The 25,074-nt window shown below is 42.7% G+C and overlaps 1 protein-coding gene across 2 annotated transcripts in view; it reads right to left on the reverse strand.

The window, feature by feature from the left end:
- LOC110529788 (protein FAM13C-like) overlaps window positions 1-25,074 on the reverse strand; it is a 56,273-nt gene that overhangs the window by 1,328 nt on the left and 29,871 nt on the right. Inside the window, exons 7-19 of one of the 2 annotated variants that reach the window (XM_021612324.3) lie at window positions 17,487-18,212; window positions 17,127-17,262; window positions 16,087-16,178; window positions 12,601-12,652; window positions 11,327-11,498; window positions 7,397-7,610; window positions 7,127-7,268; window positions 6,029-6,110; window positions 5,600-5,808; window positions 728-811; window positions 529-636; window positions 236-438; window positions 3-108 (exon numbers count right to left, since the gene is read on the reverse strand). In XM_021612324.3, the coding sequence (XP_021467999.2) occupies window positions 3-108; window positions 236-438; window positions 529-636; window positions 728-811; window positions 5,600-5,808; window positions 6,029-6,110; window positions 7,127-7,268; window positions 7,397-7,610; window positions 11,327-11,498; window positions 12,601-12,652; window positions 16,087-16,178; window positions 17,127-17,262; window positions 17,487-18,212 (2,326 nt within the window). Of the gene's footprint in view, window positions 1-2; window positions 109-235; window positions 439-528; window positions 637-727; window positions 812-5,599; window positions 5,809-6,028; window positions 6,111-7,126; window positions 7,269-7,396; window positions 7,611-11,326; window positions 11,698-12,600; window positions 12,653-16,086; window positions 16,179-17,126; window positions 17,263-17,486; window positions 18,213-25,074 lie in introns of those variants that run through there. The other variant, XM_036989878.2, reaches the window with a different exon arrangement.

Consider the following 25,074-nt stretch of genomic DNA (forward strand, 5'->3'; position numbering starts at 1 on the left):
TCTTACCGGCCGGTCTGTGTGTAGAAGTGGTCCTCAAAGACTCGGAGAGCTGAACGGAGTCTCTTCTTCTCAGCTCGCGTCACCCTCAGCTGCTCCAGTAACTCTGACCTACAGTACAGTAGAAGTGGTCAGGGAGAGGACTGAATACATACAGCAAGGCCTCAACACTTCACTTGCCCAATCCCAAATCAACTCCTATGCACTGGCGAGAGAAGTTACACCTGGGAGAGAATACCTTGATGCCTCGTGCAGTGTTGCCGTGGTGACACTGGGCGGCTGTAGACCTTTGATCTCCTCCAGAGGTGACACCAGGGGCATATTGGCCACTTCACTATGCGGCAGACGCAGTGACTCATCTGAAGACACACAATGCAGCGCTGTATGAGGTAGCCAGGTGCTGTCCTTCACACACTCTTCATCAGAACCCTCCTCTTCCTCCTATAGGGAAACAGAGCACAGAGGCTGAGAGACTGTAGTTACTGTGTGTGTGTGTGTGTGTGTGTGTGAGAGAGAGAGAGACAGACTCACTATGGTGGTGATGACAGGGATGGGTGTGGGTGAACACAGGAGCTGCTGTTTGACCTGGCGGTAGCGATCATAGAGAGGCTTCATCAGAGTCTTCTCCTGTCTGGTGCTCTGAAAACACACACATACATGGTTAAAAAAAAAATGTAATTGAGAAGCTACACAAAATAGGACATTTACAAGGAACACTGGGCAGTCTTACCGGTCGCCCATACAGGCTCTCAAAGTAGAGCAGACACTTCTGCAGGGTGACCTTCTCCACAGCCATCTGAGCTGGAGTCATCTCCTGCAAGAACACAGCAGTGGTAATACAGTCAGACACCAGGCCAGAACCAAACTAATACACAACACCACAATTACACTGACAGAATAACGTGCACACCACCCACAGCTTCCAAGTATATTACTAGCTAATGTCCAGTATGTTACAATCCAGAGATAACAAGGTAGATGAAATTAAGGCAAGGGTTGCTTTCCAGAGAGACATCAGGGATTGTAACATACTCTGTTTCACGGAAACATGACTCTCGGGATATGCTGTCGGAGTCGGTACAGCCACCAGGATTATTTTTGCGTCGCTCCGACATAAATAAACATCTCTCCGGTAAGAAGAAGAAGAACACCCCCCTATCCACATCGATGGAACAGTAGTGGAGAGGGTAGCAAGTTTTAAGTTCCTCGGCATACACATCACAGACAAACTGAATTGGTCCACTCACACAGACAGCATCGTGAAGAAGGCGCAGCAGCGCCTCTTCAACCTCAGGAGGCTGAAGAAATTCGGCTTGTCACCAAAAGCACTCACAAACTTCTACAGATGCACAATCGAGAGCATCCTGGCGGGCTGTATCACCGCCTGGTATGGCAACTGCACCGCCCTCAACCGTAAGGCTCTCCAGAGGGTAGTGAGGTCTGCACAACGCATCACCGGGGGCAAACTACCTGCCCTCCAGGACACCTACACCACCCGATGTCACAGGAAGGCCATAAAGATCATCAAGGACATCAACCACCCGAGCCACTGCCTGTTCACCCCGCTATCATCCAGAAGGCGAGGTCAGTACAGGTGCATCAAAGCTGGGACCGAGAGACTGAAAAACAGCTTCTCTCTCAAGGCCATCAGACTGTTAAACAGCCACCACTAACACTGAGTGGCTGCTGCCAACACACTGACACTGACTCAACTCCAGCCACTTTAATAATGGGAATTGATGGGAAATGATGTAAATATATCACTAGCCACTTTAAACAATGCTACCTTATATAAATGTTACTTACCCTACATTATTCATCTCATATACATACGTATATACTGTACTCTATATCATCGACGGTGTCCTTATGTAATACATGTATCACTAGCCACTTTATACTATATTATGCCACTTTGTTTACATACTCATCTCATTTGTACATACTGTACCCGATACCATCTACTGTATCTTGCCTATGCTGCTCTGTACCATCACTCATTCATATATCCTTATGTACATATTCTTTATCCCCTTACACTGTGTACAAGACAGTAGTTTTGGAATTGTTAGTTAGATTACTTGTTATTACTGCATTGTCGGAACTAGAAGCACAAGCATTTCGCTACACTCGCATTAACATCTGCTAACCATGTGTATGTGACAAATAAAATTTGATTTGATTGAATGATGGGCGTACAGTGCCTTGCGAAAGTATTCGGCCCCCTTGAACTTTGCGACCTTATGCCACATTTCAGGCTTCAAACATAAAGATATAAAACTGTATTTTTTTGTGAAGAATCAACAACAAGTGGGACACAATCATGAAGTGGAACGACATTTATTGGATATTTCAAACTTTTTTAACAAATCAAAAACTGAAAAATTGGGCGTGCAAAATTATTCAGCCCCTTTACTTTCAGTGCAGCAAACACTCTCCAGAAGTTCAGTGAGGATCTCTGAATGATCCAATGTTGACCTAAATGACTAATGATGATAAATACAATCCACCTGTGTGTAATCAAGTCTCCGTATAAATGCACCTGCACTGTGATAGTCTCAGAGGTCCGTTAAAAGCGCAGAGAGCATCATGAAGAACAAGGAACACACCAGGCAGGTCCGAGATACTGTTGTGAAGAAGTTTAAAGCCGGATTTGGATACAAAAAGATTTACCAAGCTTTAAACATCCCAAGGAGCACTGTGCAAGCGATAATATTGAAATGGAAGGAGTATCAGACCACTGCAAATCTACCAAGACCTGGCCGTCCCTCTAAACTTTCAGCTCATACAAGGAGAAGACTGATCAGAGATGCAGCCAAGAGGCCCATGATCACTCTGGATGAACTGCAGAGATCTACAGCTGAGGTGGGAGACTCTGTCCATAGGACAACAATCAGTCGTATATTGCACAAATCTGGCCTTTATGGAAGAGTGGCAAGAAGAAAGCCCTTTCTTAAAGATATCCATAAAAAGTGTTGTTTAAAGTTTGCCACAAGCCACCTGGGAGACACACCAAACATGTGGAAGAAGGTGCTCTGGTCAGATGTAACCAAAATTGAACTTTTTGGCAACAATGCAAAACGTTATGTTTGGCGTAAAAGCAACACAGCTGTACACACCATCCCCACTGTCAAACATGGTGGTGGCAGCATCATGGTTTGGGCCTGCTTTTATTCAGCAGGGACAGGGAAGATGGTTAAAATTGATGGGAAGATGGATGGAGCCAAATACAGGACCATTCTGGAAGAAAACCTGATGGAGTCTGCAAAAGACCTGAGACTGGGATGGAGATTTGTCTTCCAACAAGACAATGATCCAAAACATAAAGCAAAATCTACAATGGAATGGTTCAAAAATAAACATATCCAGGTGTTAGAATGGCCAAGTCAAAGTCCAGACCTGAATCCAATCGAGAATCTGTGGAAAGAACTGAAAACTGCTGTTCACAAATGCTCTCCATCCAACCTCACTGAGCTCGAGCTGTTTTGCAAGGAGGAATGGGAAAAAAATTCAGTCTCTCGATGTGCAAAACTGATAGAGACATACCCCAAGCGACTTACAGCTGTAATCGCAGCAAAAGGTGGCGCTACAAAGTATTAACTTAAGGGGGCTGAATCATTTTGCACGCCCAATTTTTCAGTTTTTGATTTGTTAAAAAAGTTTGAAATATCCAATAAATGTTGTTCCACTTCATGATTGTCCCGCTTGTTGTTGATTCTTCACAAAAAAATACAGTTTTATATCTTTGTTTGAAGCCTGAAATGTGGCAAAAGGTCGCAAAGTTCAAGGGGGCCGAATACTTTCGCAAGGCACTGTATATGTTTCATGCCTAAGGCTCGTGGTGTAATTGTAACAACATACAGGAACTCATGTGGCCAACAACCTTCCCTCAGTAAGAGCATTGAAGATGGGTCGTGGCTGGGTCTTCCAGCATGACAACGACCCGAAACACACAGCCAGGGCAACTAAGGAGTGGCTCCGTAAGAAGCATCTCATGGTCCTGGAGTGGCCTAGCCAGTCTCCAGACCTGAACCCAATAGAAAATCTTTGGAGGGAGCTGAAAGTCCGTATTGCCCAGCGACAGCCCCGAAACCTGAAGGATCTGGAGAAGGTCTGTATAGAGGAGTGGGCCAAAATCCCTGCTGCAGTGTGTGCAAACCTGGTCAAGAACTACAGGAAACATATGATCTCTGTAATTGCAAACAAAGGTTTCTGTACCAAATATTAAGTTCTGCTTTTCTGATGTATCAAATACTTATGTCAAGCAATAAAATGCTAATTAATTACATAAAAATCATAATGTGATTTTCTGGATTTTTGTTTTAGATTCCGTCTCTCACAGTTGAAGTGTACCTATGACAAAAATTACAGACCTCTACATGCTTTGTAAGGACTATTCAAAGCTGGTCTGACCAATTGGAATCCACGCTTCAAGATTGATTACGGGGACTGGGACATGTTCCGGGTAGCCTCAGAGAATAATATTGATTTATATACGCTGATTCGGTGAGTGAGTTTATAAGGAAGTGCATAGGAGATGTTGTACCCACTGTGACTATTAAAACCTACCCTAACCAGAAACCGTGGCTAGATGGCGGCATTCGTGCAAAACTGAAAGCGTGAACCACCGCATTTAACCATGGAAAGGTAACTGGGAATACGGCCGAATACAAACAGTGTAGTTATTCCCTCTGCAAGGCAATCAAACAGGCAAAATGTCAGTTTAGAGACAAAGTGGAGTCGCAACGGCTCAGACACGAGATGTATGTCGCAGGGTCTACAGACAATTACGAACTACACGTCTTGCTTCCAGACAAACTAAACATGCAACAGCGCCTCTTCAACCTCAGGAGGCTGAATAAATGTGGCTTGTCACCTCAAACCCTCACAAACTTTTACAGATGCACAATTGAGAGCATCCTGTCAAGCTGTATCAGCAAACTACCTGCCCTCCAGGACACCTACAGCACAGGAAGGCCAAAAAGATCATCAAGGACAACAACCAACCGAGCCACTGCCTATTCACCTAGCTACCATCCAGAAGGCGAGGTCAGTACAGGTGCATCAAAGCTGGGACCGAGAGACTGAAAAATGGCTTCTATCTCAAGGCCATCAGACTGTTAAACAGCCATCACTAACACAGAAAGGCTGCTGCCTACATACAGACTTGAAATCATTGGCCACTTTAATAAATGGATCACTAGTCACTTTAATAATGCCACTTTAATAATGTTTACATACAGTATCTTGCATTACTCATCTCATATGTATATACTGTATTCTATACCATCTATTGCATCTTGCCTATCCTGCTCGGTCATTGCTCATCCATATTTTTATATTCTTATTCCATTCCTTTACTTAGATTTGTGTGTATTAGGTAGTTGTTGTGGAATTGTTAGATATTACTTGTTAGATATTGCTACACTGTCGGAACTAGAAGCACAAGCATTTCGCTACACTCACAATAACATCTGCTAACCATGTGACCAATAACATTTGATTTGAGCTAATCAAGAGTAGCCTAATCTTTGTTAGAGAATAGGTCCTTTCACAGCCTATACGCACATTTCCATCGTATTACCACTATGTGGGGTTTTACCTTGATGTTATCAGGCAGTTCCTCCTCCTCTCGTTTCTCCATCAGTCTCTTCATCAGGCTATCAATGGTCTCCTCCAGTGAGGGTTTGTTGTTACTGTTGTGGTAGTGTTCCATCGGTCCCTTGGGTTCACTTGTGGACCTGCATGTCCCTGTGTTTCCCCCTTTGTGCTGCTCTCTGAGCCCCTCTGCACACTGTTTCAGCTTCAGCTCTACACAGGTTTCCATTTGATAATATACAACAGCCATACAAATATCAATATAGATTCAGAATACATGTCCTTCCTCCACAAAGAAAAAAAACATCAAAATGACATAACATATATAAACAACATTCTACAGCCACCAAGTGGTGTGTCTTGGTGTTACATTCAGCATCTATTCACACAGGGGTTTCTAAACACATCTGATTGCACCTCGTCAAGGACTCACCTTTGAGCTGCTTTCGAGACTTGGTGAGGTCCCGCATCAGTCTAGACACCTCAGGATGGGCAGTCCTATCATTGTGTGCTGGCTGTCACAGAAAAACAACACACACCTCATGAATATATTACACATACACTGTATCTGGCAAACTATATCCTATCGTTATTATCAGTCCATAAACACTAGGTGGAGCCACACTAAATATATGCGCTATACTGGATGAAGAAGTACAGCCCTGGAAAAGACAGAAGTGTAATGGTTGTAAACATCCAGTAGGTGAAGTCTTGTCCTTGAATCGGTCTACAGTTTTTCTCATTTGTGTACAAGCAACTTTTGGATCTGCGTTGAAACGTATCTATAGCAGAACAGCAATAATCAAATGCTTGAATACATTTACAGAACGTCTGATAATTGTCTTGCCTTAGTACCTGATTGGCATATCTTAGAACACCTTTCACAAAACTTGAAATGTCATCAGTGGGGGAAAAAAGCAATGTTAAGTGTTCACAGAATATAGCGCATTGTTTTCATCGGAAGAGAAATGTGTGTAATTGTGTAATTGTGTTCACATTGTCTCCGCAAACAATATGCTTCTTTTTTTTAATGTTTTTTTTATCAGGAATAATATTTGATTTGATGTGTATGACATTTCTTGGTGAAATATGCATAAAAGGAGAGTAATTCCCCATAATTCTGCACCTTTGTAGCTGAACTTTTTGAAAATCTACAACATTTTCGCAAAAAATGCTGGATTTCATCTTCCAAAGGCTCTGTGCAGCTGATATTGGGCTGACTTTGCGCTTTAGGAAAGTAAACTGAAGTTAAGTCTGCTTCTCAGCCCCAGACAGCTGAGACAGACAGAGAGATAGAAAGAGAGCGTGATTTGAACAGTCTAAACTGGACTGGCATAGAGGGAGAGGAGATATGACTGTCTGTGGCTTTGATTCTCTCACTCAGCAGAAGAAAATACATTCCTTTGTCTTTATGAGACAGTCTTCACTAAAACCATCATCAGTCAAACCATGGATTCATTCAGAAACTAAAAGGTTGGGCTCTGGGCTATAATGGGGCTGTAAATAATGTTTCACGGTTTCACTGTCTCACCCTGTACTGTCTCTCTTGCTCAAAGTGCTCCTCGAAGCGTCTGATCCTCTTCCTCACATTCTGGATGTGTCTGTTGAGCGTTGTGACCGATGGGGCCTTGTTAGCGCCCTCTGCTGGTTCAGTCCTCACTGTGTAGTGAGCCCTGAGGAGGGAGGGAGAGCTAGAATGGTAAATTACCATTATCCATTACATACCGTACAAACACGTCCAGCACCACCACACACACACAAACTGAACACAAACACACAACACTTGGACACAGTCTCATACATCCTGATGTGTTGTGAGCAGGGTGGGGAGGGGGCCGTTTCAGGGTCCGTGTTGAAGCGATGGCCCAAGCTGAGGTTGTGGCTGCGGGGGGACGGTACGGGACAGTCACCCACTGCAAGACGCTGAAGGAGAGGACTGGGACTAGGGGTCATCAGACACTCACTGCTACTGCCCTCAGAGAGAGACACGGAGGGCCTCTGGACCGGACTAGCTTCTGACAGAGAGCAGAGGGAGGAGAGAAAGAGACAACAGTGGTCAAAGTACATCAATTAAATGAAGACCAACAGGTTTGAAATGATATAAAAGCTAGCAATGTAATTGTGCACCTGTCCTATTCACCCTCTGGATGGCAGACATACATAATCCATGTCTCAAGGCTTAAAAATCCTTCTTGAACCTGTCTCCTCCCCCTCATCTACACTGATTGAAGTGGATTTAACAATTTACATCAATAAGGGATCATAATTTTCACCTGGACTCACCTGGTCAGTCTATGTCAAAAACAACTGACTTCACTTCAGTCCTTCACTTTGGTCCTTTGTAGCTCAGTTGGTAGAGCATGGTGTTCACAACACAAGGGTAGTGGTTTTGATTCCTGGGAATACCCATATGTAAAATGTATACACGCATGACTAAGTCACATTGGATAAAAGTGTCTGCTAAATGGCATATTTTATATTATACACTGAGTGTACAAAACATTAGGAATTGCTCTTTCCATGACATAGACTGACAAGGTGAATCGAGGTGAAAGATATGATCCCTTATTGATGTCACTTGTTAAATCCATTTCAATCAGTGTAGAAGGGGAGGAGACAGGCTAGGGAAGGATTCTTAAGCCTTAAGACAATTGAAACATGGATAGTATATGTGTGCCATTCAGAGGGTGAATGGGCAAGACAAAAGATTTAAGTGCCTTTGAACGGGGCATGGTAGTAGGTGCCAGGCGCACCGGTTTGAGCATGTCAAGAACTGCAACGCTGTTGGGTTTTTCACGCTCAACAGTTTTCTGTGTATATCAAGAATAGTCCACCACCCAAAGGACATCCAGCCAACTTGACACAACTGTGGGAAGCATTGGAGTCTACATGGTCCAGCAAGTGCCTCCCGGGTGGCGCAGTGGTCTAAGGCGCTGCATCGCAGTGCTAGCTGTGCCACCAGAGACTCTGGGTTTGAGCCCAGGCTCTGTCGCAGCCAGCCACGACCGGGAGGCCAATGGGGCGCCGCGCCGCACAATTGGCCTAGCATCGTCCGTGTTAGGGAGGGTTTGGCAGGCAGGGATATCCTTGTCTCATCGCGCACTAGCGACTCCTGTGGCGGGCCAGGCACAGTGCACGCTGACCAGGTCGCTAGGTGTACGGTGTTTCCTCCGACACATTGGTGCGGCTGGCTTCCGGGTTGGATGCGCGCTGTGTTAAGAAGCAGTGCGGCTTGGTTGGGTTGTGTTTCGGAGGACGCATGGCTTCGCCTCTTCCGAGTCCGTATGGGAGTTGCAGCGATGAGACAAGACAATAACTACTAACAATTGGATACCATGAAATTGGAGGGAAAAAAGGTGTAAAAGTAAATAAATAAATTAAAAATATAAAAAACATGGTCCAGCATTCCTGTGTAACGCTTTCGACACCTTGTAGAGTCCATGGCCTGATGAATTGAGGTTGTTCTGAGGGCAGAGGGGGGCTGCAACTCTATATTAGTAAGGTGTTCCTAATGTTTGGTATACTCAGTGTATATTACTTCATATCCAGAATATATTCAAAATATATCCGCCCGTATACACAAAGCGTCTCAGAGTAGGAGTGCTGATCTAGGATCAGCCACCCCCCCCCCCCCCCCTATTCATCTTGATTTAAAAAACAAAACTGATCATAGACGAGCACTCCTTCACTCTTTGTGAATATGGGCCAATGCTCCAACTGTATCCTGGTGCATCGTGACTCAACTAGCAAGCATGAGACACACCCACCCAAAGCGAATACTGAGAGAGCTTATATCATCCATAAGACTGATACTATACTAACCATACGACTGATACTAACCATAAGACTGATATCATCCATAAGACTGATACCAACCATAAGACTGATACTAACCATAAGACTGATACTAACCTTAAGACTGATATCATCCATAAGACTGATACTAACCATAACACTGATATCATCCATAAGACTGATACTAACCATAAGACTGATATCATCCATAAGACTGATACTAACCATGAGACTGATACTAACCACAAGACTGATATCATCCATAAGACTGATACTAACCATAAGATTGATATCATCCATAAGACTGATACTCACCATAAGACTGATACTAACCATAAAACGGATATCATCCATAAGACTGATACCAACCATAAGACTGATACCAACCATAAGACTGATACTAACCATAAGACTGATACTAACCTTAAGACTGATACTAACCATAAGACGGATATCATCCATAAGACTAATACCAACCATAAGACTGATACCAACCATAAGACTGATACTAACCTTAAGACTGATATCATCCATAAGACCAATACTAACCATGAGACTGATATCATCCATAAGACCAATACTAACCATAAGACTGATATCATCCATAAGACTGATACTATTCATAAGACTGATATCATCCATAAGACTGATACTAACCATAAGACTGATATCATCCATAAAAATGATACTAACCATGAGACTGATACTAACCACAAGACTGATATCATCCATAAGACTGATACTAACCATAAGATTGATATCATCCATAAGACTGATACTCACCATAAGACTGATACTAACCATAAAACGGATATCATCCATAAGACTGATACCAACCATAAGACTGATACTAACCATAAGACTGATACTAACCTTAAGACTGATATCATCCATAAGACTGATACTAACCATGAGACTGATACTAACCACAAGACTGATATCATCCATAAGACTGATACTAACCATAAGACTGATATCATCCATAAGACTGATACTAACCATAAGACTGATACTAACCATAAGACTGATACTAACCATAAGACGGATATCATCCATAAGACTAATACCAACCATAAGACTGATACCAACCATAAGACTGATACCAACCATAAGACTGATACTAACCATAAGACTGATACTAACCTTAAGACTGATATCATCCATAAGACCAATACTAACCATGAGACTGATACTAACCATAAGACTGATATCATCCATAAGACTGACACTAACCATAAGACTGATATCATCCATAAGACCGATCCTAACCATAAGACTGATATCATCCATAAGACTGATACTATTCATAAGACTGATACTAACCATAAGACTGATATCATCCATAAAAATGATACTAACCATAAGGCTGATATCATCCATAAGAATGATACTAACCATAAGACCTATATCATCCATAAGACTGATACTATTCATAAGACTGATATCGTCCATAAGACTGATACTAACCATAAGACTGATATCATCCATAAGACTGATACTAACCATAAGATTGATATCATCCATAAGACTGATACTAACCATAAGACTGATATCATCCATAAGACTGATATCATCCATAAGATTGATACTAATCATAAGACTGATACTAACCATAACACTGATATCATCCATAAGACTGATACTAACCATAACACTGATATCATCCATAAGACTGATACTAACCATAACACTGATATCATCCATAAGACTGATACTAACCATAAAACTGATATCATCCATAAGACTAATACTAACCATAAGACTGATACTAACCATAAGACAAACGAAGACAGATGAAGAGACGCGATTGATTCACTGAAACAAGCACTATATATATATCATAGTGTACAAGATATCACACAGTGCAAAAATAACAAATATGCTCAAAAGGAGATGAGGGTTTATAAAAATATGGAGAGAGGTGCTGTTCTCCTACCTATCAGTGAAGTACTGATGATGTCCTGTTCCTGTTTTGGGAGGGAGTGGAGAGATGGGGTTAGGTTCTGGTGGTCCTTGGTACAAGGGGGGTGATCCAGGTCCTCCTGAGGGGTTCCGGGTGGCGAGGGGCACAGCTCAGCCTCCAGAGCTTGCTGCTTGAGGGAGGGGCTCTGGAAACAGAAACAGAACATGTCTTCAGAATGAGGGTTCTGGGGGATGGTGCTGACTCTCTGTCTGGGGTGGGTGGAGAGGTTAGAGAAGGTGGTTGGAGAAGGCCTGATGCTGGCGCTGGGCTTGTCCTGAGGGGAAGCGATCCTGTGTTGTGTCCGTGTGCCCCACACCTCAGTTATCAAAGTGTAAGACGTGACGTTAGCGGTCACGTAATGGGGCTCGTCTCAGTTCAGCTCTCTCCTTGGCTTCATCAGACCTGGGTCCACATGTGATCCCAGTTGTTAGATCCCTGTGTGTACGACAGCGTTCTCCGGTTCCTCAGAACGGTGAGATCCCTTCGGGCGTAGTTTCACTGTGTGTTCTCCTTATCACTCCTCTATTCCCTGATTCAGTAGAATCCATACATGTGTTTTCCCGGTCTGTCTGCTTTCCCAGTGATCCTTCTACTGCTCCAGCTCTCCTCCACATGGATTATTCATAGCGCCAGGGAAACGTCAGGAAAACCACGCGTGTGGGAATATGATGTGGGGGGGCGTCTCCGTGGTAACGTTGTGAGGCTGAGCATTCTAACTGGAGAGCAGAGGCTGACGTTGTTAGCTCAGTGTGAGCAGCGGTACTAGGATAAAATGTCTTTATATGCATAAATATGGGCTAGGGTGGGGGAAAGAGTGGTTCATTTAGTTTCGTTTGACATTATGATTTGGTGATGTTCTAGAACCTCCCGCTCGCCGTGTGCGTCAGAGAGGAGAAAGATGAGAGGGAGGGGGCTGTTACTCACACACATACACACGCATAAACGCTATAACACACACTAACCAGTATGGACACACACTAGCCTTTAGCCAATGCAAAAGTATTCCACTTCAGAAAAGATATACTGTAGTATGAATTAAAAAGACACATATCTTTAATTAACTCATTATCTAATATGAGAACTGAAGTGAACCATTATATTCTGAGCTGTTCAAAAACACCCATACATCAACATGTTTTTGTCGTTGTATTTGTCACTCTTCTCATTATAAATTATAAGATGTAGCTTGATATAGTGTCTCATGTCATAAATGAAATACTATCTTGACTTTCAGAGGATATAGATACCTTTTCAGAGTCAGACAGGTTTATTCCATCGGCCATCTGTATTCGGGTCATGCTGAAAATTAAACATTTTACGTTGAAAGAAATCAACTGCATAGCTATCACAGTAAATAAATATAACTGTTATATGATTCCATTTGTTACAGGTCAGAATGGGCATATTAAAATAATATTTAATGGGATATCATAATATCTGACTATCATAAGCGGTTTTGACGAAGGATGCGTTTACACAGGCAACCAATTAGGATTTATTTTGTTTTGAAAAAGATCTGTTGTGAAAAGATCTGATGTGATTGGTCAAAAGAACAATTAGTGGAAAAAAGATCAGAATTGGGCTGCCTTTGTAAATGCAGCCTAAGAGCCCTGGGTGATAAAAAAATATATAATGCTTTTCAATTAATGGTGATGGCTACAATTATCATAAGTTAAATCAATGAAGAATCTAGTTCCATACAATAACAATTAGTTAAATCAATTAAGAATTTAGCTGCATTTAGCAGCAGTAAATTACAGGCAGTGCTTTGCCACCCTGAACGGGGTACTGGGTAAGTGTATGTTCCACGTGACTAGATATGACTGTCGTTATTTGGACTGGAATCATATCCGAGTCATGACTGTAGGCACTGCTGTGTTCTGTTAACCTACTTCTGCAGCACTGAGCTCAGCTAGTGGAGAGAATCTGATCTGCAGGACACCAATGCTGAATTCAAAACAACATACAGAGAAAAAGGCATTGCCACAGATTTGTCTGGCTAGTCCAAATTTAGAACTCCTGTTTCTACACAACTATGTCTGACCTAGCTACAATTGTTGTAGCCTTGTCACAAGTTTTTATTGGTTATTGCTTTTGAAGCGCTTTGAGATTTTGTTTGTAATGAAAAGCGCTATAGAAGTCAAATACATTATTATATGTCCTTATATTCTTAACATCAGTTAATACCCATTTAGTGAAGTGGGCTAAGAATATATTAAGAATGAGGGATAATGCTTCAGAAACTGAATACATTATTTACGATTGTCTTGTAGAATTGTTTTATTATCCCTTTTCTGTGGCGCTGTAATGATGACAATCAGGCTAGTTCGTTGCTAGGTCCATTATTTGGAATCTTGGTCCTACGTTCGCTGTACCTACAATGACATCATACAGGTTTCCCTTATGCATGTCAGTGGATGTAAATCTGGAAAAAGAGTGTACAACTTCTTGAGCTCTGTGTCGATTTCGACAGTCCAGGTGTAAAGATCATGGGTTTTTGTGGACTCTTCAGGAGCCAAGATCAGTACCTGCCAGTACCTGCCATTCAGTACCTTCCACTGCCCTCATCTCACCCAACAAAACTGATACCCACGTCATTCAAGGGTCCGCAAACATGCTCATGTTGCTACTGTAGGAATATCTAAAAGGTTCTTGTGTCTTTCAGGACTACATCACGGCAGAGGTTTTCAGCCGAAAAATTGTTCCAATCCGAATTAAAGATGCTACATTTGGGTTGGGTCAGAAGAGCAGTAGATGGATCAGTACAGTTTTCCCCTCTCCTCTAGCAAGCAGAGATACCACCGCTCTGTTGCTGCTGACCTTCCTCAAATGGTTCTTAATCATCTGTGTGGTTCGGGTCAAGGCTTCTTTCATAGCACACCAGCATTGAAAGTTGATTGTCTGTTGCGATAATTATATTATACCATATGAGTCATTATAGTCAATCATTAGAAAGACTTGTCTTGATTTGATGGGACTGTTGGGATAGGCTTGGTGATGCCTGGGAATCAGCCAGTAAACCAATGCTAGCAGCCAGCAGTGAAGAGAACACATGCCTTATTCCCTAAATCATTACCAAAATAACTTACTCCTACTTCCTGTACAGCCCTTGCATGTGATTGATATTACCATGAAAGTAATATATCTGTTGACACAAATAAAAGTGTATCTTCCCTAAAAGCCTTGTACAGTGGGGCAAAAAAGTATTTAGTCAGCCACCAATTGTGCAAGTTCTCCCACTTAAAAAGATGAGAGAGGCCTGTAAATTTCATCATAGGTACACTTCAACTATGACAGACAAAATGAGAAAAAAACAACAGAAAATCACATTGTAGGATATTTTTATTAATTTATTTGCAAATTATGGTGGAAAATAAGTATTTGGTCACCTACAAACAAGCAAGATTTCTGGCTCTCACAGACCTGTAACTTCTTCTTTAAGAGGCTCCTCTGTTCTCCACTCGTTACCTGTATTAATGGCATCAGTATAAAAGACACCTGTCCACAACCTCAAACAGTCACACTCCAAACTCCACTATGGCCAAGACCAAAGAGCTGTCAAAGGACACCAGAAACAAAATTGTAGACCTGCACCAGGCTGGGAAGACAGAATCTGCAATAGCTTGGTTTGAAGAAATCAACTGTGGGAGCAATTATTAGGAAATGGAAGACATACAAGACCACTGATAATCTCCCTCGATCTGGGGCTCCACGCAAGATCTCACCTCGTGGGGTCAAAATGATCACAAGAACGGTGAGCAAAAATCCCAGAACCACACGGGGGGACCTAGCGAATGACCTGCAGAGAGCTGGGACCAAAGTAACAAATCCTACCATCAGTAACACACTATGCCGCCAGGGACTCAAATCCTGCAGTGCCAGATGTGTCCAGGCCCGTCTGAAGTTTGCTAGAGAGCATTTGGATGATCCAGAAGAAGATTGAGAGAATGTCATATGGTCAGATGAAACCAAAATATAACTTTTTGGTAAAAACTAAACTCATCGTGTTTGGAGGACATAGAATGCTGAGTTGCATCCAAAGAACACCATACCTACTGTGAAGCATGGGGGTGGAAACACCATGCTTTGGGGCTGTTTTTCTGCAAAGGGACCAGGACGACTGATCCGTGTAAAGGAAAGAATGAATAGGGGCCATGTATCGTGAGATTTTGAGTGAAAACCTCCTTCCATCAGCAAGGGCATTGAAGATGAAACGTGGCTGGGTCTTTCAGCATGACAATGATCCCAAACACACCGCCCGTGCAACGAAGGAGTGGCTTCGTAAGAAGCATTTCAAGGTCCTGTCTCTAGATCTCAACCCCATAGAAAATCTTTGGAGGGAGTTGAAAGTCTGTGTTGCCCAGCAACAGCCCCAAAACATCACTGCTCTAGAGGAGATCTGCATGGAGGAATGGGCCAAAATACAAGCAACAGTGTGTGAAAACCTTGTGAAGACTTACAGAAAACGTTTGACCTCTGTCATTGCCAACAAAGGGTATATAACAAAGTATTGAGATAAACTTTTGTTATTGACCAAATACTTATTTTCCACCATAATTTGCAAATAAATTCATTAAAAATCCTACAATGTGATTTTCTGGATTTTTTTTTCTCATTTTGTCTGTCATAGTTGAAGTGTACCTATGATGAAAATTACAGGCCTCTCTCATCTTTTTAAGTGGGAGAACTTGCACAATTGGTGGCTGACTAAATACTTTTTTGCCCCACTGTACCTGTTTTTGTGCTGGTCTTGGTTCTGGGTGTCCTGAGCCTGCCAGCTCACTGCCACACACCTGACGCGCTCAGAGCTGGAGGGGTCATGATCCTAAAACCCAATACGGACAATGTCTTTATCAATAGACTGTACACACAGACTCATTAAATGAAACACACCATACCATTATGTACTCTGAGAGTATTGGCATAAATTATTGCTGCAATTTACCTATTCTGACAAATTCATATTTCACCAAACATATCTCAGCGAATGTGCACTTCTGCTCATTAGCTAGTTATTTCTTTCTATAGACTGCTTAATAGGGAGCCGTGTTGCACGTCATAATAACACTGTGGTTTAGAAATAGCTCTGGATGTGTGACCATGTTAACATCTAGTCTATCACTGAATAATATAGAGTGGTAAATACATGTATACACTTAAAGTGTGTTGAGCTGAGAGTGAATCACCAATCATTTGTTTTCAAATCAAATCAAAGTTCATTTGTCACGTGTGCCGAATACAACAGGTGTAGTAGGCCTTACAGTGAAATGCTTACTTACAGGCTCTAACCAATAGTGCAAAAATGGTATTAGGTGAACAATAGGTAAGTAAAGAAATAAAACAACAGTAAAAAGACAGGCTATATACAGTAGCGAGGCTACATACAGACACTGGTTGGTCGGCCCAATTGAGGTAGTATGTACATGAATGTATAGTTAAAGTGACTATGCATATATGATAAACAGAGAGTAGCAGCAGCATTAAAAGAGGGGTTCGGGGGGGGGGGGGGGCACACAATGCAAATAGTCAAGGTAACCATTTGATTACCTGTTCAGGGGTCTTCTGGCTTGGGGGTAAAAACTGTTGAGAAGCCTTTTTGTCCTAGACTTGGCACTCTGGTACCGCTTGCCATGCCTTTTGCATTGTTATTGAGGAAAGAGATGTGTGAGAGAGAGAGGGAGAGTGAGAGAGATTGAAAGAGAGAGCGAGTGTGTGGGGGGAGATTGAAAGAGAGAAAGAGAGTAGGGGAAGAGAGAGGGAGCTCTATACACACCTGGTAATAGTATTCTTTACTGTGGTCCATGAGTCCACAGATGGCTAAACGGGTTGTGCCCCTCTCCTTCTCTTCGTCCTCTTCCTCCTTTATGCTGGAGGAGGTAGCTGGGTCTTCCTCCTGTTGTGACCTTGTCCTGCTCAGGAAGAAATATCCAAACTGAAGTGCATTCCTCAATACTTTTACCATAATGAGACTTGAGCAGGCAGGATAAGGTGGATCACCTTGATCTTCTCAGTAAGGACATCACAATGAAGCATTAATTAAACATCATCTTCAACCCCCCCCCGGGGACTCTGGGACAGAGAGGGGAAAGCTCAGGAGGTATGAAGGACGGGCCACAGCACCACAGAGACCCACCTTCCCCTGAGACATCCAGGATTCTCCTCCTCATGTTGGCTAGGCTCCCCAGCTGGTCCAAGATTCTTCTCCTCTTGTTGGCTAAGTTCCACAGCTGGTCCAGGATTCTCCTCCTCCTGTTGGTTAGGCTCCCCAGCTGGTCCAAGATCCTCCTCCTCCTGTTGGCTAAGCTCCCCAGCTGGCCCAGGATTCTCCTCCTCCTGTTGGTTAGGCTCCCCAGCTGGTCCAAGATCCTCCTCCTCCTGTTGGCTAAGCTCCCCAGGTGGCCCAGGATTCTCCTCCTCCTGTTGGCTAAGTTCCACAGCTGGTCCAGGATTCTCCGCCTCCTGTTGGCTAGGCTCCTCAGCTGGTCCAGGATCCTCCTCCTCCTGTTGGCTAGGCTCCCCAGCTGGTCCAGGATCGTCCTCCTCCTGTTGGTTAGGCTCCTCAGTTGGTCCAGGATCCTCCTCCTCCTGTTGGCTAGTCTCCTCAGCTGGTCCAGGATCCTCCTCCCCCTGTTGGCTAGGCTCCTCAGCTGGTCCAGGATCCTCCTCCTCCTGTTGGCTAGGCTCCCCAGCTGGTCCAGGATTCTCCTCCTCATGTTGGCTAGGCTCCCCAGCTGGTCCAGGGTAAGTGGAGCAGGTGAGAACACAGCCAGGTTCTCCATCCACAACATCCTCCAACAGGTCTGGGATCAGGTGCTGTGTGTGGGTGGTGAGGTGCGAGCCAATGTCCAAAGTCTCAGGACTACACAGAGGGGATCATACAAGTGCAATGTTAAAGGTACGAGTGATATTTGTGTTTAGCTGGAGGACATAATGCTTATTATTGTCCCCTTTTCCTCCAATAATAGCCCAAAATAATATACATTGTGCAAATTTGAGTAACAAGTTCAAGAATGGACAACAATATTCTGAAGATTCACTTGAATTAGGCTAAATTAAGCATACACCAAAGCCTTTGTAAAGATTGACTTTCACAAAATCAAGAACTGTCTTCCTACTTCTGGGTTAGAACACATTTCGTTTTTTACTCCTTTCAGACCTCCAATCATCATCATCTCCCTGCTCTCAGTTAAACAAAACACAACTGATCTCCCAAGGTAGATATGTGTTGCCAGTAGTCTGAGAACGTAAACAAAGTGGTCTAACGCTTATGCACAGAGTTAGTAGCAGCAACTAGCATCGTGTCCAAGCCGTCTCACGCTACAGAAACACGAGATAGGCTCCTGCCCCTATGGGCCATTCTGGTTCGGACAAGGCTTAGGGGAGATCGGGGTTGGTTGTCACAGTGCTAATTACTCTATATCTAAATGGTGCTCTGTAATTCATTTTAAGGTTAAAATGTGTGAATTCTTTTAAATAACTCATCCACCTGGTCAATTCACATCAGCATGAAAAAACATTGAGGTGAGGAGAATTTCTGTTTTCATAGTTAAAAAAGGAATAATAATAATAATCTTTGTAAATAATTGCTATTAGGGAGTATCCATGAGTTCCTAGGTCAGTGTTTTATTCACTGCTTGAGCACATTCTGCCATCCCGGATGTCCTAGCCGTGTCGGAATCCTGGCTTAGGAAAGCCACCAAAAATCCTGAAATTTCCATCCTAACTTTAACATTTTCCGACAAGATAGAACTGCCAAAAGGGGGCGGAGTTGCAATCTACTGCAGAGATAGCCTGCAGAGTTCTGTCATACTATCCATGTCTGTGCCCAAACAATTTGAGCTTCTACTTAAAAATCCACCTTTCCAGAAACAAGTCTCTCACCGTTGCCGCTTGTTATAGACCCCCTTCAGCCCCCAGCTGTGCCCTGGACACCATATGTGAATTGATTGCCCCCCATCTATCTTCAGAGCTCGTACTGTTAGGTGACCTAAACTGGGACATGCTTAACACCCCGGCCGTCCTACAATCTAAACTAGATGCCCTCAATCTCACACAAATTATCAATGAATCTACCAGGTACAACCCCAAATCCGTAAACATGGGCACCCTCATAGATATCATCCTGATCAACCTGCACTCTAAATACACCTTTGCTGTCTTCAACCAGGATCTCAGCAATCACTGCCTCATAGCCTGCGTCCGTAATCGGTCTGCGGTCAAACGACCACCCCTCATCACTGTCAAACGCTCCCTAAAACACTTCAGCGAGCCTTTCTAATCGACCTGGCCCGGGTATCCTGGAAGGATATTGACCTCGTTCCGTCAGTAGAGGATGCTTGGCTATTCTTTAAAAGTGCTTTTCTCACCATCTTAAATAAGCATGCCCCATTCCAAAAATGTTGAACCAGGAACAGATATATCCCTCGGTTCACTCCAGACCTGTCTGCCCTTGACCAGCACAAAAGCTTCCTGTGGCGTACTGCATTAGCATCGAATAGCCCCCAAGATATGCAACTTTTCAGGGAAGTTAGGAACCAATATACACAGGCAGTTAGGAAAGCAAAGGCTAGCTTTTTCAAACATAAATTTGCATCCTGTAGCACAAACTCCAAAAAGTTCTGGGACACTGTAAAGTCCATGGAGAAGAGCACCTCCTTCCAGCTGCCCACTGCACTGAGGCTAGGAAACACTGTCACCACTGATAAATCCACGATAATTGAGAATTTCAATAAGCATTTTTCTACAGCTGGCCATGCTTTCCACCTGGCTACCCCTACCCCGTTCAACAGCTCTGCACTCTCCACAGCAACTTGCACAAGCCTCCCCCAAATCCAGATAGCTGATGTTCTGAAAGAGCTGCAAAATCTGGCCCCTTTTCCATCTGTTTCCATCCATTTGACCTGAAATCAAAAGCCATTGCTTATTCCTATTTTTAAGATAGAAAACGGTTGAAAAATGCCTTAGTATGCCTTAGTAAATAAAATAAAATATATAGTCTTGACTCTTAGCTCATTTGACACCAAATGAGCTATGTTCGTGCTTGTCACAATCCAACCCATTGTAACCATATTGTTCAGGGACACTGCCACTGCTAGGATACAACAAATCCCAAGGTCCTTTGTGCTTCTGCTATAAAAAGCTCCCATCATTTCCTCTTTTTCTGTCACACACCCACACAGACAAATTTACTCAAAATGTCATGTTATTATCAAGACATAAAATGCTGAATTTTGTTAGGAATATGGTTAAATCAAAGAAAGGCTATTTCTAAGACTGTATACTATATTGTTAATTTCCTATTACAACAGGAAGAAGCTACTAGCAAACACTGACAACCAACCCCACGATGGGTCTGGTTGTCACAAGTGGACCGAGTGTGTTTGATGGCTTATAACGCCATGTAGGGTTGGGCAGTATACCGTATTTTATGATATACCGGTATTGATGCAGGGACCGGTTTGGGTTTTTACTTTACCTTCTATACCGGTATTTGAATGTTTGGTTTGTTAAATATGATACGTCTTGTGTAATGGCAAATGTTATAGTTTACTTCGCTACTTGAGTCATCTCTCTCCGCGATTTGTCTCTGTGCCACTTTCCACAAAGACCTAGCCACGCTCCCTTTCACTCAAGGAGCGCACTTGATGATCCTCAACCACGAGACACTTGCGTTCAGTCTGCGTGGTCAATGCAGCACATGCAACAATGTTGATGACAACAATGCTGTTTTCAATTAGCTTCTTAATATATATCCACTGGTGTTCTATATTAGTTTGTGTTTCTTACATCAGCAAACAGCTAGTTTGTCTTTTCTTAGCAAGTTACCATACATCTTGTGAGACGCTAATTGTTAGCCGCTAATGCTAAAAGCTAGCTAGCTAGCTAATAAATGTACTGAGTAAGAACAAACGTAGCTAGCTAATACAGCCTGATAATATCAGTGATGGTGTAGATATAAATCAGCATGTTGTTTGTGCAACAGCATCTTCTAAATCAAAGAGGAATATGCAAAGCAAGAATATGTTAGCTACATGAAGTAGCTAAGAGAAAACATGCAATGTAGCCAAAGCCTTTGGGGTCCCCTAAGGAAACACCTATCAACACACCCTGTCACAATAACTCCTCCCTGGCATTTTAATTCGTTGTCATCTCAAACAACACTGTGTTCAAAGTGTCCACTATTATATTCGAACTATATAATTTGAATAGTCATTATATTTCCATGATTCCAACAGTTTTGCTCTAATTCGCAAGTCAAATCGTAATTGCAACGTTTGGTTAAAAATGTATCCTAGATTATTTGGCCATATCCTGCAGCCCTACGTGGCAGTGTGGAAATTATCTCAATTTAACAATGGTGTAAAGTACTTAAGTAAAAAATAATTTCAAGTAATACTTAATTTTTTTTGTATCTGTAATTTACTATTTTTGACAACTTTTACTTCACTACATTCCTAAAGAAAATACTGTACTTTTTACTCCATACATTTTCCCTGACACCTAAAAGTACTCATTACATTTTGAATGCTTAGCAGGACAGGAAAATGGTCCAATTCACACACTTGCCAAGAGAACATCCCTGGTCATCTACTGCCTCTGAACTGGAGGACTCACTAAACACAAATACTTTGTTTGTAAATTATGTCTGAGTGTTGGGAGTGTGCTTCTGGTCAACCGTAAATAACATAAAAACAAGACAAGGGTGCCATCTGGTTTGCTTAATATAAGGAATTTGAAATCATTTATACTTTTACTTTCGATACATAAGTATATTTAAAACCAAATACTTTTAGACTTTTACTCAAGTAGTATTTCACTTTTATTTTAGTCATTTTCTATTAACATATCTTTACTTTTACTCAAGTATGACAACTGGGTATTTTTTCCACCACTACAATTGAGTGCAGGAAAAGCAGAAATGATAAAAGTGCTGAAATTTGTTTTGGTTGAAGTTGAATTGAACAGTATAAAACAATCAGAATGGAGAAAGACTCACTGAAATCACTTGTTTAAGAATGTTAATGTTAACTCAAAAAAAGAAACATCCTCTCACTGTCAACTGCATTTATTTTCAGCAAACTTAACATTTGTAAATATTTCTATGAACATAACAAGATTCAACTACTGAGACATAAACTGAACAAGTTCCACAGACATGTGACTAACAGAAATTGAATAATGTGTCCCTGAACAGAGGGGGGGTCAAAATCAAAAGTAACAGCTGGTGTGTGTGTGGTGTGGCCACCAGCTGCATTAAGTACTTTCAGTGCATCTCCTCATGGACTGCACCAGATTTACCAGTTCTTGCTGTGAGATGTTACCCCTCTCTTCCACCATGGCACCTACAAGTTCCCGGACATTTCTGGGGGGAATGGCCCTAGCCCTCACCCTCCGATTCAACACGTCCCAGACGTGCTCAATGGGATTGAGATCCGGGCTCGCTGGCCATGACAGAATACTGACATTCCTGTCTTGCAGGAAATCACACACAGAATGAGCAGTATGGCTGGTGGCATTGTCATGCTGGAGGATCATGTCAGGATGAGCCTGCAGGAAGGGTACCACATGAGGGAGGAGGATGTCTTCCCAGTAACACACAGCATTGAGATTGCTTGCAATGACAACAAGCTCAGTCCGATGATGCTGTGACACACCACCCCAGACCATGACGGACTCTCCATCTCCAAATCGATCCCGCTCCAGAGTACAGGCCTTGGTGTAACACTCATTCCTTCGACGATAAACTTGAATCCGACCATCACCCCTGGTGAGACAAAGCCGTGACTCGTCAGTGAAGAGCACTTTTTGCCAGTCCTGTCAGGTCCAGCGACGGTGGGTTTGTGCCCATAGGTGACATTGTTGCCGGTGATGCCTGGTAAGGACCTGCCTTACAACAGGCCTACAAGCCCTCAGTCCAGCCTCTCTCAGCCTATTGCGGACAGTCTGAGCACTGATGAAGGGATTGTGCGTTCCTGGTGTAACTCGGGCAGTTGTTGTTACCATCCTATTCCTGTCCCGCAGGTGTGATGTTCGGATGTACCGATCCTGTGCAGATGTTGTTACACGTGGTCTGCCATTGCGAGGACAATCAGCTGTCCGTCCTGTCTCCCTGTAGCGCTGTCTTAGGCGTATCACAGTACGGACATTGCAATTTATTGCCCTGGGCACATCTGCAGTCCTCATGCCTCCTCACGCAGATGAGCAGGGACCCTGGGCATCTTTCTATTGGTGTTTATCAGAGTCAGTAGAAAGGCCTCTTTAGTGTCCTAAGTTTTCATAACTGTGACCTTAATTGCCTGTTAGTGTCTTAACCGTTCCACAGGTGCATGTTCATAAATTGTTTATGGTTCATTGAACAAGCATGGGAAACAGTGTTTAAACCCTTTACAATGAAGATCTGTGAAGTTATATGGATTTTTAGGAATTATCTTTGAAAGACAGGGTCCTGAACAAGGGACGTTTCTTTTTTTGCTGAGTTTATGTGTTGCCACCCTAGGATCACTCACTACTCATTAAGTAAATGTCGAACTTTTATCATTCAAAAACTAAAAATACCGTCATGCCGTCCAATTTTTTAAATACCATGATATAATATTTTGGCCATATCGCCCAGCCCTAACACCATGTTGGAATAAGATGTGAGGATAAAAAAAATGTCCCTATTTCAAACCAATACCTTGGTCTTTCTATTAATACTGAAAAAAGCCTGGTAAGATATACTGGTGCTGAGAAATAAAAAGTGTGACAACCAACCCCGGTCTAGCCTACTTATTTTATTTAGCAGCAGCAACTTCACACTGAGTTCACCTCATTCAACTCAACTGAGTAGCAAAACATACAGTACCAGTCAAAAGTTTGGACACACCTTGTAACGGGTGTTGTCGGAAGGATGAGACCAAGGCACAGCGTTCTTTGAGTTACACATAATTTATTAACGAAGTGCAACTTTAGAAAAGACAAAAGAATACAACGACCGACCAGCTTCGTTGTGCAAACTATCTGCACACAAATAAAAGAACAAGATCCCACACAGAAGGAGGGAAAGGGCTACCTAAGTATGACACCCAATCAGAGACAACGATAGACAGCTGCCTCTGATTGGGAATCACACTCGGCCAGAAACAAAGAAATAAAGAACATAGAATGCCCACCCAAGTCACACCTTGACCAAACCAAAATAGAGACATAAAAAGGCTCTCTAAGGTCAGGACGTGACACACCTACTCATATATATTTTAGATTCTTCAAAGTAGCCAGCCTTCGCCTTGATGAGAGCTTTGCACACTCTTGGCATTCTCTCAACCAGCTTCATGAGGTAGTCACCTGAAATGCATTTCAATGAACAGGTGTGACTTGTTAAAAGTGGAATTTCTTTCCTGTGTTTCAGCCAATTGGTTGTGTTGTGACAAGGTAGGGATGGTGTACAGAAGATGGCCCTATTTGGTAAAAGACCAAGTCCATATTATGGCAAAAACAGCTAAAATAAGCAAAGAGAAACAACAGTCCATCATTACTTTAAGACATGAAGATCAGTCAATCCGGAGCATTTCAAGAACTTGAACGTTTCTTCAAGTGCAATCGCAAAAACCATCAAGCCCTGTGATGAAACTGGCTCTCATAAGGACCGCACCAGGAAAGAAAGACCCAGAGTTACCTCTGCTGCAGAGGATAAATTAATTAGAATTAACTGCACCTCAGATTGTAGCCCAAATACATGCTTC

This window comes from Oncorhynchus mykiss, chromosome 1 (assembly GCF_057628025.1).
Source record: "Oncorhynchus mykiss isolate SJ-2025 chromosome 1, ASM5762802v1, whole genome shotgun sequence".
NCBI lineage: Eukaryota > Metazoa > Chordata > Actinopteri > Salmoniformes > Salmonidae > Oncorhynchus > Oncorhynchus mykiss.